This window comes from Leptonychotes weddellii, chromosome 14, assembly GCF_054177405.1.
Source record: "Leptonychotes weddellii isolate Sample4059 chromosome 14, ASM5417740v2, whole genome shotgun sequence".
Classification (NCBI taxonomy): Eukaryota; Metazoa; Chordata; class Mammalia; order Carnivora; family Phocidae; genus Leptonychotes; species Leptonychotes weddellii.
Genome location: NC_138382.1, coordinates 6,715,374 through 6,733,129, shown reverse-complemented (window position 1 = coordinate 6,733,129; position 17,756 = coordinate 6,715,374). Strand labels below are relative to the sequence as shown.

The 17,756-nt window shown below is 37.3% G+C and overlaps 1 protein-coding gene across 5 annotated transcripts in view; it reads right to left on the bottom strand.

Moving 5' to 3' along the window:
• The window catches only part of RFX3 (regulatory factor X3), a 281,571-nt gene that overhangs the window by 82,282 nt on the left and 181,533 nt on the right, over positions 1-17,756 (bottom strand). For all 5 annotated transcript variants that reach the window (XM_081802793.1, XM_081802790.1, XM_006739897.3 and 2 more), the window contains one exon: positions 10,827-11,085. In XM_081802793.1, coding sequence (XP_081658919.1) covers positions 10,827-11,085 — 259 coding nt within the window. The remainder of the gene's footprint in view (positions 1-10,826; positions 11,086-17,756) is intronic.

Below are 17,756 nucleotides of genomic sequence, written 5' to 3'. Positions count from 1 at the left end.
AGGGAGAGTAAGCAGGGAGAGGATGGGCATCCATTACAATGGTGCCAGGTAACCCTACTTAAAGAGCGATTTTGAAGTCTAAGTATTATTTGGATTTTTTGCTTCTCTTTCACTCTCTTCCTACCCAATCCCATCCTAACTTTAGGCAATTTTGCAATTTATCTTAGCAACATAATCAGAAGATAAAGAAAATTTTGGTGAATCTAAAATTAATCAACGTATAACACATTAACATTTGTGATTTAAAAAATTAATGTGGTAAGAGAGAAAAGTGAAAGGAACCACTTTAGAGAAATCTGGAGGCTATTTGTGGATTTCCATTTTTGCCTTCGAGGATTAGGCAGCTTTCTGGTAGGCCAGAACTCGCTCCAGTACCCATATTGTAAACCTTTATACTTCCAGAAGCACATGCCTGGTCCACACTGCTGGCTCAATAAATGTCTGAGTGAGTGATTAAAGAAAATAATCCAGATTCCAAGTACGTGAATACAAACACAAAACATTCACTTCTACTCCAAAATACTGAATAAGAGTAGATCCAAATATCTTTACTAAATTTAATGCCAGTTTCTGTTCTCTGAACTTCCCACAGTCTAATAAAAGAGGACTTTTTCCAGGAACAAGATTGATTTCGTTTGAATTGTGACACCTCATCAACAGTCTTCATACTGGGCTCCTAAAGAAACGGGTGTGTCAGCTGCATGCATTCAGGGAACATGACCAGATAGATACACTTTATAATCATCAAGGGCTTGCTTGAGATTTTTGCAATAAATCACTTTTTTCAAATAGATAATGTATTCACATGTCTCCACATTTTTTTTTTCTTCATGCATTCTTCTGGAGATATCTTTGTGCTTATATAAGCATATGCAAATGTATGCTTCTATTTAAGCCCATACACACTACCTCTTGTTCTTTCACTTAACAATATGGAGATCTATCCATCTCTCTAGATCTCTATGTATGTATGTCTCCTCTATGTACAGATGCATCCATACACACACTGCCTCATTCCTGACTGGCTGTATAAAATCCCACTGAATGAACAAATGCACCAAAATTTATTTAACTATTTCCCTGCTGATGGACAATTAGCCTTTCCCCAATTTTCCTGTTATAAATAACTCTACAGTGAATATGGTTGTTCACGCAGCATTTCACATATGTAAGTGTATCATCAGTAGGATAAATTACCAGACGTAAACTCTCAGGGTCAAAGGATATATGCATTTTCAATTTTTATAAAAATTTCTATAGCGCTCTCCAATCCTGTCTGTGCCAATTTAGACTCCTCTCCACAGCAAGCCAGAGGGTTGGTTTCTTTACACCCTTGGCAAGCCTGACTTACTTTTCCAGCTTCACCTGTGTGAGAGATAAACAACAGTCTCTCTTTGCAGTTTATTTTTCATTTCCTTTTCAGTGGGCTGCTCATTCATATACTTTCACCATTTTTTGGTCTTTTCCTTTTCTCTCCTGGATTTATAAGAGTGCTCTATATGTTAAACAACTTAATTCTTCAGATACAATGTCTCAAAACTTTATGCCAGGTTGTTTCACTGTTGCCTTTATTTACTGTGGCTTTTGTCATAGGGAATGCTGCCCCTTTATGTAGTTGCTTTTTTCGAGATATTCTTGGTAGCTTCTGGATTTTACATCATGCTTCACCACTATGGAAGGATAACGATAAAATGCATTTTCCCATCCAAGTGAAATTAATTTTTGTATAAGGAGTCAATGGATGGAACCAATCTACTTTTTTTTTTTTAAAGATTTTGTTTATTTATTTGAGAGAGAGAGAATGAGAGACAGAGAGCATGAGAGGCAGGAGGGTCAGAGGGAGAAGCAGACTCCCTGCCGAGCAGGGAGCCCGATGCGGGACTCGATCCCGGGACTCCAGGATCATGACCTGGGCCGAAGGCAGTCGCTTAACCAACTGAGCCACCCAGGCGCCCTGTATTAGTTTTATTTTAAATGTTTGGGAGAAACCACCAGTGAAGCCATCAGGTCCAGGACTTTTCTTTGTTGGGAGATTTTTTTTTTAAGATTTTATTTTGTTATTTATTTGAGAGAGAGAGAGAGCACGGGTGTGCAAGCAAGCAGTGTGGCAGAGGGAGAGGGAGAAGCAGATTCCCCGCTGAGCAGGGAGCCTAACACGGGACTCAATCCCAGGACCCTGGGATCATGACTTGAGCCAAAGGCGGATGCTTAACCGACTGAGCCACCCAGGCGCCCCCAATCTACTTTTCTTTCCTAAATAGTTATCCAGTTGTCCCAAACATCATTGATACGTACACCCTTTCTCCACTTACAGGCAATGCTACCTTTACCATACACTATATTCCTACACTCTTTCAGCCTGTTTATGGTCTTTAGTCCACCACTGGTCTATACAGATCTATTCACGTGCCAACAATCCTGTTTGAATTATTATAATTTTATAATATGTTTGAATCAAACTGTAGGGCTGTTAATACCCTACTCCACTCTCCATTATTTCTCTTTTTGCAAAATTTCTTTCACTATTCTTGCACATTTATTTATATAACAGCCTTTCTTGTAAAAAGAAGGAAATCTATTGGTATTTTGATTGGGTTCACATTGAAATATTAAAGTTAATTTAAGAAGATTCAAAATGTTTGACACTGCAACTTCTTTTTCAATTATGCAAACTTTTTTTTGTGTCCCTTAAGAACTTTAAAGTTTTATTTAGTAGCTGGGTCTTGCACATATATTGTTAGCTTAACACATGGTGTATTTTAAATTTATAATAAATGAAATATTTGCTTCCATAATATTTTCTTTTTTTTTTTTAAAGATTTTTTTTTTTTTTTTTGAGAGAGAGAGAATGAGAGACAGAGAGCATGAAAGGGAGGAGGGTCAGAGGGAGAAGCAGACTCCCTGCCGAGCAGGGAGCCCGATGCGGGACTCGATCCCGGGACTCCAGGATCACGACCTGAGCCGAAGGCAGTCGCTTAACCAACTGAGCCACCCAGGCGCCCATGCTTCCATAATATTTTCTAACTACTGTTGTTTGTATCTAGAAAAGCTACTGATTTCACTGAATATTAATTTTACTGAATTCTTATTATTTGTTACAGTTTTTCATTTGATGCTCATGGTTCTCATCAGGTATATAATTACATCGTCTGCAATGCTGACCTCTTTTTTTTTTTTTAAAGATTTTATTTATTTATTTGACAGAGAAATAGAGAGCACAAGTAGGCAGAGTGGCAGGCAGAGGGAGAGGGAGAGGCAGGCTCTCTGCTGAGCAGGGAGCCGGACGTGGGGCTCGATCCCAGGACCCCAGGATCATGACCTGAGCCAAAGGCAGCCGCTTAACCAACTGAGCCACCCAGGCGCCCCAATGCTGACCTCTTTATCTCCTTTCTATTTTCATATTTTCTTTTTTGTATCTAACTACATCTTTCTTGTAATTTTGAAAGCATGATTAAAAACCTCACATCTTCCTTTCCTATAAGGCAGATGGGAAAGGTACTAAAACTTACAAGTAGTAAATTTAAAATAAATGTGTAAAATTATTTCTAACATTCTACAGTTAGATTACAAAAGTCCTAGCCAGTAAAATTTATGGGTACCAATAGTTTTAATCAAATGCAATAGCTAGGTTTTAAAAGAAACCAGATAATTATGTGGCCAATAAACACAACTGTAGTTATGCATGCTGAGGAGGTCGGTAATCAAATCACATGCTTTTGGAGGATGAACTGATAAACATGGGAACATGGAGAAATTTTCTCTCATTTGAAAACTGGTAATTGGTCATGGGCACTGTGCTGTATTTTCCCTCATTAAACGAAAAGACATAGGCCAGTGTAACAGTCAGTATTAAAATTTTATGGGCCTAACTACCCTATGATGCAGTAATCACAATACTGGGTATTTACCCCAAATATACAGAAAAAAAAAAAACCAATACTAATTCAAAGGCATACATGCACCCCTGTTTATTGCAGCATTATTTGCAATAGCCAAGATAATGGCTTGTAGTGTCCTTTGATAGATGAATGGATTAAAAAGATATATATATAAGATTGGAATATTACTCAGCCACAAAAAAGAATGAAATCTTGCCATTTGCAACAACATGGATGGAGCTAGAGAGTATAATACTAAGCAAAATAAGTCAGACAGAAAGACGCATACGATATGATTCCACTCATATGCGGAATTTAAGAAACAAAACAAACAAGCAAAGAGGAAAAAAAGAAACAGAGAAACAAACCAAGAAACAGACTCTTAACTATAGAGAGCAAACTGACAGTTACCAGAGGGGAGGTGGGTGGGGGGATGGGGGGAAATAGGTGATGGGGATGAAGGAGGGCACTTGCTGTGATGAGCACCCGGTGAGGTATGAACTTGGTGAATCACAATATTGTACACCTGAAACTAATACAACACTGTAGGTTAACTCTACCGGAATTAAAATTGTATGGGTCTAATAATGACTCATATGTAACTCACGGACTACGGTGTATTTTAATTTGTCACCAATCCATTTCATATCTTATCTGGATTACCTGGTCTCCAGGAGTGAAACATGAGTGATTTTTTCCTCCTTCAAAATCTAGAGTAGTTTCAAACTAGTAAATTAATTGGAAATGTGATGTATAAATACAAGGATCAAGCAAAAGTTATACAAGAGGTCACCCGGAATATAGCTTATTTCCATATTCATTAAGTAGCATTTACAAACATGAAACCTTCCTAATCTAGATTTCACAGGAAATAGAATCTAGCCCTTTCTGGCATGTTTACAACACCCCTGTACAGTTCTGAAATCCTGTTTCACTAGGAAATGGCTAAAAATTAAAATAACTCATACTTGGCTTTAGAAACTCAGGGGAACCCATCAGCTATGCTCAGGAGAGGCCGAAGGCCCCTGTCATTCTGTTTGTCTTAACCTTCTAGTTTATCAGGATTTCTAGGAGTCGAATGTCTTACAGCCTTAACCATAAAATTACTGCCTCTAGATCTTATCAGCTTCAAGGCTGCAGCAGAGTGGAACTGAGTGATGGCTGAATGGAACATAGATGAACCGATGGAGACCACCAGTCGCTCAAAGTCCCATTTTATTAAGTGCTTGGAAAATGAGGTCCCAGAACCTTCAGTCAGTTTAGGATTTAGTACAGGAAGCAGAAGATTCGGGGTACTCTCTGAGGAGATTCATGTGAGGGCTCAAGTTGGCCTAGAGAAAACAGGGCACAGGAAAACAGAACATGCTAAGATTGTAACGGACATACATACTTCTGCCAAAATAAGTGGAGAAGTGTTTTGTTTTGTGTTTTTATCACTGAGACTAACTGGAAGACTACGAAAGTTATTTAAAAGAGAAATGATTATTTTTGTAATATGTGAAATATATAAAATAATTGATTTATGCACACTTAAATTAAAAGGTTTTCTTCCAAGCATATCTTTATATATGATAATTAAACAGAAATTTTCATCTCATGTGACTATTTTGCTTCTCTACCTCTATATAGCCATAACCCAGAATCCAACATTATTTTAACTTTTTTTTTTTTTTTTTCCTCTGGTAAGAGAGACGGGTAGGTCGGCTCCTTCTGCAATAGTCATTTCCCATAAATATAAGGAAACCCTTCCAGGACTGATGTGAAAAAGAATTTCTGAGACACACCGTTAGGTGAAAAAAAAAACCCAAAAAAAACGAGATGGAGTATTGTTTAGTTACTATTTGTATTTTTAAAAATGTAATGAGCAGTAGACAGAGAGAGAGACATTCTGCTCGTATATTCACAGAATATCTCTAGCATGATACTCAAAGAACTTGACACACTGGTTGTCTCTAAGGAAAAGCGTGAAGAACAGGGTCAGGAGGACACTGCATCATGCACACTCCTAGATCTTTTCACTTGCGCTACTTAAGAATGTGTAACTAATGTGTATACACAAATTAATAAAAACAGAATAAATAGCCACTGGTACCATTCCAGCAAAGGAATAAGAAGGGCAAAAGCATTTTCTGGAGGCACTAAACACATTCATTCATCTATTTTTTTTTTCTTAAGTAATCTCTACACCCAACATGGGGCTTGAACTTATAACCCCGAGATCAAGAGTATATGCTCTACCGACTGAGACAGCCAGGCTCCCCAACCATTCATCTTTTCAGAAAAAAGAAATTCCCTTACACTGAATCCATAAACATGTAAACCCAAGAATAAAGAAATAAAAGCATCTCTAAGTCTTAAACAAATCTTAACTTTCTATAATTACATAAGCTAGGCCAGACTTCGACTTATATAGCAGCAGATGGACATTCAAATTTCCTTCCAGGTAACTGAAAGAAATTATGGTGTTTTACATTAATCAAAAGAGGGAGAGAGATGAACAATGTTTCAACACATTTCCCTTGTGCCTCTTGGTGGGATCTACTTTTAGTGAGAGCCATTTAAAATATATAATTACTAAATGTATATATAGAAAGGTATAAAAATTAACTTTCATATCACAGTCTAAAAAATGATTAATGTAATCTTATTTGGTTAACAAGAAGAAAAAAGAACTCCATAAATAACCATCTAATTATAAGAACACAAATGTTATTTTATGGAGAAGTGAGTAAATAAAGCTTCTTAAATTGCTAATTATTATAAAGTCTGGTATAAAATAAACTATGTTGTGATGAGCACAAAAACATCACTAACTACAATCACAAGGTTTTGATCCTCAAATGCAAATTGGGTTCAGGTTCCAAAATTCTAAAATTCTACAAATGATGTGGTTCTACAGAACAATAATGAAGAAAAATAAGAGATTTTTTTATTCATTTATTTGAGAGAGATGGGGGCGGGCATAGGGAGAAGCAGACTCCCCGCTGAGCAGGGAGCCCGACACAGGGCTCGATCCCAGGACCCTGAGATCATGACCTGAGCCGAAGGCAGACGCTTAACTGACTGAGCCACCCAGGTGCCCCAGAAAAGTAAGAGTTTTAAATGAATGAAGATACACAAGGAAATATCATGGTGATGCAGTTAGGAGAAAGATCAAAGTATGATGAGCTCAGAGTTGTGACTGGAGCATTTAACTCCTCCACCTTAATATCCATGTACCACTGAAATATTAACAATAAATAGATTCCTAGCATTATTAATTTAATAAAACATAAAACATTTATTCAAGTAGTAACTTAGCTGAACTCACGTCCAGTGATGTTCCATTAAAAATATTAATCTTTTTGAAACTTATTTAATACTATCAGCAGGAAATGCCTATTAATGTGTGTATACATATTTATATAAATAAAAACATGTGTGTGTGTGTGTATAATTATACACATGGACTCCACTGGCCAAATTAAAAAGTACAGTAAAAAAAAGGAGAAATAGTATTTTGACCAAATCTGAATATCAGTAGTTTATACCAGAATATATACTCATAAAATAAAATTATAATGTTACCATCATAATCATTCAGAAAATTCTGATATTTCTATATAACTTGAAATCTGAAAACTTTTACCATGCAAGGATCAAATACTAAAACAAGCTATGTAAATGTTTTGTCATTTAAAGTTATAAAACTAAAGGAAATCATATGCTCAACTGCAAATCCTCCATTAATCACTCAGAGATCCTTCTAGTATAAGAAAGATGGTCGTATACTGAATATTAGACTAGGTAAGAAAATATTTCAAGCGTTATTTATTTTTCTTAGTAATGGCTTCAATCTGAAATTATCTTTTTGTTTCTATTGGCATATCTTGGCAACTGGGTTTGCACACTGGGATAAACTTTTCTTTGAGCCAGAAGTTATTCCTACTAAATTTAGATAGAAGTATTCCTGTATTCCGGAAACCTTGCTACCCACGAACCAAGTACCCAAGAACTCAAAACTTAACTAGCTTCACATCAACTGAATTAATTGACTGTACATTCCACCTATTATAGCCTCGTAAGCAATAGCCCAGCTGACTATTTTCCAGGCAGGAATTCTGGCCACAGTATAGCCTACTGCTACCCGTCAGTCGTATTAGGCATGCTACAGCTATAGGCTGAACCCTAAAGAACAGCCAGGGAAATGAACTTCAGTGGCACAGCCTGGCTCAATGTTTGAAAGAAACAGCATAAGTCTTGACCAACAAGTTGCTCAAGATTATGCTCATACGATTCTACAGAGAATGAAAAAGATACATGAAAACAAGCAAATTCCCTTTAATGACATGGTACCCACCAAAAAAAATCTTGAGTTCTAAGAGTCTAAACAACCAGAAGCTACAAATTTTCTAACATTTGGCAAAAGGAGAATGGTAGAAAATTGTAAATAGGTTGCACGGCACTTAAACTTTGTTAACTTTACTAGAATAACAGATGTGAAATTGTACCAATCACCACTTCATTGTGAATGAAGGAGATGAAGCTCTTTTGCACTATTGAGAGGGGGATCTAAATCAAATATAAATTTTGATAATAATGGAGGATAATATAATAAACACAAGCAGATGTATATTTAGATTATATATATCATAGGACACTATCATTTGTGCTTTGACCTCATGATTTTTCCATGCGAAGTTATCTTTTTATTTAACTTTTTTACTCCTTTTGCTAACAAGGAAATTTTCTTGTAAAAAAACAAAACAAGCTACCAACCTTAACAAGACAACCTTAAGTATTAATGCTTTTTTAAAAAGTGTAAATTAATATATACAGTTGATACTATGAATTGACTGTTTTTAATAGGTTTCCACTATTACCAGTTATTATAACTCAGTTATTTTAAGTGTTAGTTTAATTTACCAATTAACATAATAAAAATCACACATCAAATCTGTGTAATGGATAACTTAAAGAGTAATGCCACTTTTCATACTCTACATAGAAAACAAAACAAAACAAAAAAACAAACTATAAAACTTACTCTGTTATATTTGCACCCATATTGCCATGACCCCAAATAATCAATTTTATTAACTCAGTAATAACACTAATAAATTTAGTAAACCCATATCCAGTGGATGAGGATGTTAAGCAGACAGCCCGCAGTCTGTGAAGACAGCAACGTTTGGAGAAAGGGTTGGCAATGGGCAGATGGTATGCCACTAAAAGATTAGTGGGAAAGAACTCTTTCTCCCCATTTTTCAGTTTTCCTAAGGCCCTGATAAGCAGCAAGTGTTCCCCTTTTCACTGAAAATGACTTTCTGAGTGGCCTTTATGAGGAGCACTATAAAGTACCGGCACCTGGTCTACCTCTTTTCCTTTTACGGTAAAGATATAGTTATTTTTACATCTAGAACATTTTACAATTCCTTTGTAAATATTATGATTTTGAAGCCGGGAGGAAATTAAGATATCATTTAGTTTAACTAAGCCCTTATTTTACTGCCAGGGGAAATGAGGTTCAGAGAAGCTATGATTTCGTTTCTAATCTACATAAATATACCAGCGTGACTAAGAAGTTTAGAAATGTCATATTTAGTGTTATTAAAAGCAAGAGACAAACACACATAAGAAATGCTTCAAAAACACAAAGAAAAAAAGTACAAAAAAGAGCTCTCCCTCAGAATGGCTAGTCTTCGGTTCTGATGTTAGTAGGAAACAGTAAATTAAATATAATGAGCTTTCAGAAATGGATCAGGGAAAAGGTACTAAGTGATGAAAGTCTGAACACATATAATGATTACAAACATAAAAATTATATACAAAATATTTACCAAGTACATATTATATCTTGAGGAAAATCCATAAAATGAGAAATACAAAGCCTCTCATAATTATTTCCTACCCAATTTGTTTCTACCTCTATTTCATTATAAGAACAAAATATACAGCAAGATTATGAAATGCACTTAATTCAAATCCCCTACATCACCAATTCCATTGCTACTTTAGCTGGGGGGTTTCTAAGTGATTATTCTCCTTATACTTAGCTGAGGTGAGACTGGAAAGCTCAGGACACAGAGTTTGATGATATCAAATTCTACACAGCTCGTTATTACTGTTTCTAGGAAAGCATTTTAATACATTAAAATCTGTGTCAAAATAGCTGTTTGTATTAAATTTTAAAAACTTGGAAACTCAAATACATAGGCATGTTCCTCCGATACTTACTCATGCCTATCATCAGGGACAACATACATGTTTTTTTCATTGGAATCACCTAGATCAGTCCTTCCCAAAGTGTCTCTGTGGTTGAACGGAGGGACTTCATAATATGGCACATGGGTAAACACTTCCAACCTTACTATTTAAGTATGGGTTTTTATATACTTTAGAAAAAATTACGCATGGTTTTCTATTTTAGAAGTGAATCAATTTCAAAAAATACATTCAGTAAATAATAGTACAGCTGACTTAAGTGAATATGGCCAAACTAAATGTCTAAGGTTTGGGAAATGCTGCCCATATGGCAACTTCTCTGGTAATGAGTTAATGTAAAGACTATTGTTGAAAGATGTGAAAATTTAAACTCAATTGTATTTTACTCTTCATAAGCCAGGGTAAATCAGCATAAGATAAAAGTAAGTTCTTTCAGTAGAAATTCACAGTATTTTACTGAGTATCACTGAAGGAAGCCTATGAAAATCAGCATTAATGAGTGAGACTCACCTCTCTTCCCATTATTCATAAAAACTTCCCAACTCACATAACTGTGGGGGACATATCAGTATCATTCTGCATAGTTCCACATGGACCGCATTCTGGATAATACCAAAGTACTAAAACTGCTCAATACGTTTGTGCCCAGCCCAGTCTGTGTTGTTTTTTTCCCTCGAGAGAGGAAAATGTACCATAGAGGCTACCAAGAAGCTAAATTAAACAAATAAAAACTCAAATACTTACTGTCGCTGGAGAGGCCCGAGTGGTATGTGTCACTGAGTGACCGGAGTTCTCCATTGAATTGCCGATGAGATAGGTTCCTCCAGAGCTGCTGATGAGTTGTCCTCCCGTGACGCCCATCTGAATCCCACCAGTGCCCACCATGCTGTGGGACGAAACCACGGTAGTCACCTGCGCAGAACTCCCTTGAGTATCAAAGTAATTCCCTCCAGTGTTTTGGCTATACATCTGCGTTTCCGTGTAAGGATAAGTTGTTGTCCGGCTTTAGAAGAAGAAGGAAAAAGGAAGCAATTTAGTAGCTTATTTATATCGTCTTAATTTTTTTCTAGCATGAATATATGTTTAAAATGTTAGCCTAGCCTTTGGAACAAGGAGAGTTTTGCATTTTTGTATGAAACTTCACTCCGGAAATGAAGGGTACATTCCTTTAGTAAGTACCTCAACACTCCTCCGTACTTGAGAACTTTTGCCCTTGACTAGTGCCTACCTCCAGCACATAAATAAGCTCAGGTCTCATCCCGCCAAGAAATCTTGCTGAGCGACTTCTCCAATTCAGTATAATGCTTCCTGCAGAACCCAGTTTTAGAAAAAGGGGCTGACAAGTCAACTCCCCGTGCTACTTCCCATTCCTGGGTGACTTCAATAAACCTCCGTGACCAAGGGAGTGTGCATGGATCTCTTTCTTGCCACCATAAGGACCTTGAGCAAACAGTTCACTCTCGTTGGACCCTCAATCCCTATCTCTACCTCTTTCTCTTCCTTCACACTCAGGTTCCTCCCTGAGGAGATGACTAGGCCACGCTTCAAGTCCTTACCTTTCAACTTAGCAACAAATGCAGGGAAGGTTCTGCCCTTAGCTTTTCACTGCAGTTGCTTCTAATAAGGTTGCTTGTGACCAAATCTAAATACCAAGCTAAAAGGCTGCTGTCAGTCCTTATCTTTTTTGACCTATCTGCAGCACGACATTGTTGACCACCTCATGTTGCCCTTTCCTTCCTTCTCCTGTTCTGATTAAGCAGCTTATTTGCTTGATTTATTTTTCATTTCCAATGGACTATCCCTTACATTTTAACCTGACTTTGGTTTTCACTTCTCATTCTGAAATAATTATAAGCTCACAAGTTGCAAAAATAGTACAGAGAGGTATAAAATACTTTCATTTAAAACAAATTCAAATATCCAATGGAAATTCCCAGTTCTAACATCATTCTCTTCAACCCCACATCCCACAGCCAGTCACTACTGACAATTTGGTGTGTATGTTCCCAGACATTTTCTATCGTATATAGAGAGTCTCTCGGTCCTAACTTCTCTTGCTCCTTAGTTTCTATGGCATTTCTTGCCCATTCTTTGCTTTTTTTTTTTTTCACCACTACCTAAAAGGACCTTTTGGAGGCTCTAGTTTTCTGGTACTTTAAATACTAGTATTTTCTGAGGTCTCCATTTTTAGCTCTCATTTTCTCATTTTTATTGAGACCACTTATTTTTACCATAGGCATGCTCATACATGAGTTAATCCCTCTCTCTACTTTGTGGTTATACTTGAAGAATTAAAACCTGGGTTTCTAACAGCCCCCTGGTTATCTCCACTAGGAAACCCCATGATAAATGGGAAGTCCCCATATGTAAAATTTAACTTATGGCTAAAAAGAAATGCCCTTTCTCTCTTGCTCCTTTTCCTATACTCCCCCTCTTGGCGGAAGGCAGCACAACTATCCTCAGCTCACTCTTTCCTCATCTAGACTGACATCAGTCACTAAGTCTTACTAGTTTTACCTTCTAAATAATTCTCCAATCCTCCTTTCCATTCTCATACTCACTTCCTTCTCTCACAAGATTCTCTACTATAATTGCCCCCTAATTGGTTTTCCTTCCTCTAATTTGGTTCCTTTGCAGCCAGGGGAACTTCCCCAAAATTCAAATATGAAACACAAACTTTTCTTAAAAACTTCTCCATGATTCTCCATGGCCTGCAGAAGAAATTCAAAACCCTTGGCCTGCCTTACAAGATGCAGCAGGGCTGGTGCCTACGTGATCTCTGGACAGGTGACTAGCTATGTCCTCAAATGCTTTCCTCACTTACACCACACTGACCTTTTCACTGGTTCCTCCCAGAGTTATTTTTTTGTACACCTTGCCCTCTGTGGCCAATCCCCGTAGGGCTGTTATATTTTGTTCTCTGTACTTTCCCAACACCCTGTGCATCCCTGAAACAGCTCTCAATACACTTATTAATTTCCTCGTGTCTTCATACTCCTGTGAAACTGCGTTCTATTCCCATCTGTACCCTCAACATTTAAACAGTTGCTGGTATGCAACAGGCACACTAGTCCAGAAATAAAAATATGATTCTATTTAAAAGTATATTTGACATAAGAGCCACTTTCATAAATTTCTAAAACATAAATCCTTTTTTGTTTTGTTAAAATGTGAGAATTTATGTGAGAATTCTAAGTGTTTTGGTATCACTTAAAGCAGATCATTCAAACCCATTACAAATTATACTTGTAATATAATCTATAGTGTAAATTTTAGTAAAATAATAAAGGTGCTCCAAAAGTATTCTCCACTGGGTAAAGTTACCACTTTCCCCAGATCCAGGTATAAATTTTAGTTTGGAGTGATGAGTGAAATAACCCCAGAGAGAACATTTTTTTTTTTTTTTTTACAGATAGAAAAAGGCCATTTAAAATACACACACATCATCATTGCTCTATTTCCCAGCTGGGGAAGTCCATTTATATATTTCTTTCATTACATATTTATATAAGAAAAACCAGCCATGTTGCTTTCAAATTTAGGTAAAAAGAGAAATGTGCTCATTTTAATTTATGCCCACTAAATATGATAGTGACCCTATTTCACTGTGCTTAAATAACACAATCTGATGATGATATTTAAGTAAAGCTAAGTAAAGTGTAGAAATACATTATGACAATAAATACTTCCACAAAGCTGGGCATGGTGCTGGCTTTCCTTTTCACAGTCTGAACAAAATGATTAAGCATGCTCTCAACACGAAGCTGATTTCACAAGTGAAACATATAATAGTTAATGATCGCTAATATTTACTGACCATTTCCTATGCAACAGGCACTATTTAATGTGCTTTTCAGGTATTGACTCGTTTAATCTTCATTGCAACTCTATGAGATAGGTACTATTATAATTTCTCTTTCACAGACAAGGTGAGTAATTGTTTAGAAAAGGTTAGAGAGATTACATAGCTTTGTCCAAAGCAAACAGCTAGTAAAAAAAAAAAAAAAGTAGATTTGGGGGGCACCTGGGTGGCTCAGTCGGTTAAGTGGTTAAATGTCTGCCTTTGGCTGGGGTTGGCCTCCCTGCTCAGCAGGGAATCTGCTTCTCCCTCTCCCTCTGCCCTTCCCCCTGCTTGTGCTCTCTTGCTCTCTCTCTCTTTCCCTCCCTCCCTCTCTTTGAAATAAATAAAATCTTTAAAAAAAATAGATTTGGGAGTCTGCACTTAGCCCATGTTCTCAATCGTTTCATCACATAAAAAGAACTTTTTGTGTATGTCATTATTTGTGAACGACTGTGGGAAACACCTCTACAGGTGTTACAGGGAAGGCACGAGCCTCCTGTTGCTATCTGGGATTTGCTTACACCTGCGCTCACTGTTTACTAGAACCACACTCCCCTCTTCTCTTACTCAGCATAGAAACTGGGAGATGTCCTCGCAATGGTAAACGAGGAGAGATGGAGAAGGCGGGATTATTTCAGAGGATACTTACTCACCACACACTTGGCTTTTAGAGGTTCTATGATCATGGAAGTCACTACTCTACCATAAGAGAAACATTCCAAGGGATTTAAATCGCTCCATCTGTTGGGCATGCCTCCGGAATTCTCGGTGAACAATGGTAATACCAACCAATGCATCACAGATACATAAAATCTCTATAGCCCTGAAGTCAGTATGAAAACATGGCAACCCACTTTTATTTTCATACTTCCTTCTGGTAGGTAGAGATCATTTGTGAGCTATAAAGTGAGCAAAGAACAGGAGAAGGGGAAAGTCACTGAAGAGTGTACCTGACTCACAAACTATCCTCATTACTCAATCATGACCCATGGGACAGGGGAGAAGACTGGGCTACTGCACAGACACATACTGGGGTAAAGACTGACAATTTTGGGAGGGGAGGACAAAATTTATTAGGAAGTGAAGTGTCGAGAAGGGTTTTTGAATTTGTCTTCTGACAAATGTACCCTTGCAGTGGGAATGGCGGAGACTTTTAAATGGGGTAAGAGAGGCAGACCACAATATCCTTAGTCCCTGTCCTTTAAAGGTTAAGATGGTAAGCATTAACCCACTGTTGGAGTCCTGTCTCCAGAGGCAGAGCCAAAGTCATGCACAGATAACTCTGAAAGGTCTCTGCCGTGTGTAAATGATTTAAGCTCCTGGATAAATACTGAAAATTTTACGTTAAAAAAAAAAAAGAAGCACCAACAGCACAAAGTTCTTTCTTAGGTCCTGGAAGTAATGACTCTTTAATTCTGATACCTCAGATCAGCCTGTTTTTCATATTGTGTAATAAATACATATGAGTTATTGCTTGAACACTATTTTCCCCCCCAATTTCCAAAACATATGTTCCAGAAAATTACTCAATATTTGGCATATCAGACTGAAAGCAGCTTACTATTTCTGGACTGTACATTCCTGAAACAGCTAAATTCCCAAGCAGTTCTGTGCACATTTGAAAAGTGCTACTGTGTTCCTTTCGCTTGTTCTTTATTGATTGCCACAGACTGTTATGAAAATAATGTGTCATATTATTTCTATAGCAGAAGAGAAGACTTTCCATTGTTCCGCATGTGTATCCAGTAATGAATGTAAATACGTAGATATGTGCATATACTTGCTGACAAAAGCTTCTTCATAGCTGACTCTTTTATAAGGTTCTATGTAAATGTCAGGACTGATCCATTGAATTCAGTAAATTAGTGCTGTTTGCATCCCATCATGCCTCAGCATATACCTTGGCTAAGCATGACCCTGAATATTCCCTGCTTGCTTATTCACTAGGATGATTATGTCAATTTACCTTAGCTATAACCAATTTTCTGTTTTCTTTAGCTTCAAGTGTCTTATCCACAACTCCAAATACATAATATCTCCAAACTATGTGTTTTGTATTTTACCCAGGTTTTGAATAGACTCCCACCAATAAGCTAGTCAACTAGAAGATTAAGCAATGGCATGGAAATGGTAAATTAAGGAAATAGAGTATCTTGCAAGTTTTATACCATAAAATGTATTATGAAGATAGAATAGAATAAGCGGATCATTGTAATACCTTGCACAGGGAGAATGTTTTATTCTTTGCAGGCTACTCTGTACACATTCTTTTAACAAATATTTACTGAGCATCTACTCTGGTACCTAGAATAAAAGGAACAAAAGAGACATGACATCTACGGTCATAAGGACTAGATGAGGAGTAGGTGGTCAAAAATAAGAAATTCAGGGGCTCCTGGGTGGCTCAGTCGTTAAGCGTCTGCCTTCGGCTCAGGTCGTGATCCCAGGGTCCTGGAATGGAGCCCCGCATTGGGCTCCCTGCTCAGCGGAGAGTCTGCTTCTCCCGCTGTCTCTGACCCTCCTCCTTGCTTGTTCATTCTCTGTCTCTCTCTCTCAAAAATAAATAAATAAATAAATATAAAATAAAATAAAATAAATAAGAAATGCAATATGATAATTAGAAATTTTCTTAAGTCTATGGAAGAAAAATCAAATATGAAAGCATAATAAGTGGAAGGGGGGTTATTAGAGGAGTCGAGTAATGTTACCCCAAAGGGGAGATATTTAGCTTAAAACTAAAAGATGAAAAGGAGTCAGCCCTATGGAAAGCAGAAAGAAAAACATATCAGGAAGAGAGCACTGTGTGTGAAAAGCTACAACACAAGAAAGATCCTGATATTTAGGAAGAAATCACAAGTCTAGAATGGCTGGATATAATGAATGAGGATATTAGAAAGAAATGGGATTGAAAAAGTAGGTAAAAATTAAACATCCAAACTATGTAAATATTTTTTTTTAAACTGTGGGTCACATTCACAATTTTAATAGGTCACAAGAACTATTAAAAAAAGAGACTAGCCAACATTCAAGCATATTACACCTTGTAAGGATAAGCATTCTTTTGAGAAACATTTATTTCTATCGTTTAAATACATGATGTGTGTGTGTGTGCTCGCATGGGTGTGCATATGGTATGGGTGTATGTGTGTATTTGCCTGAGTATAAAATGTACATCTAACCTTGTCACTGTGGATGGTAGTTCAGAAAGTCTGAAAGACACTGTTTGAACTACGGCAAGAACTTTGAATTTTGTTTTAAGCTGGGGTAGGAGCAAGGAGGCGTGGGTAGGGGAATGTCCCTGCTAGAGAAATAACCAGAACAAAATCCTGAGGCCAGAGAGGGAACTGGAAACCATGAGAAAGGGAGGGCCCAATGCTGCAGACGGGTCATGTGCGAGGATTCTGGAACATGTCCATGAGATAGGATAGGAGGTGATCTTACTGAAAAGTGTTTCAGTGTCCTGATAGCAATATTCATTTTATCGAACCAGATCGAAGAAATAGGTAAATAGGTGTAGCCAGAATGTCTTTTTAAATATTTTCCAAAAATCTGAGAGCACAAGAGGGAACCTAGAGAATTTGGGAACTAGGGGGCATTATTTTTAAAGATGGGGGATATACTGTCTCATTTATTGGCATTAGGGGAATCAGGTTGGGAAGGGTTACCCCGCTTATGCAGCCACGATCAGAATCTAGTGGTAACACAGGTGCATGATTTGAGATCATGATTTGTGGTGTCCTCACTGGACTTCTTCTGTGATGTGGTTTTGTCTACAGTCTGGCCGCTGCCTAACATCACTCATGCCCACCCTTGTTCAGCTGCATTCTCCAGAC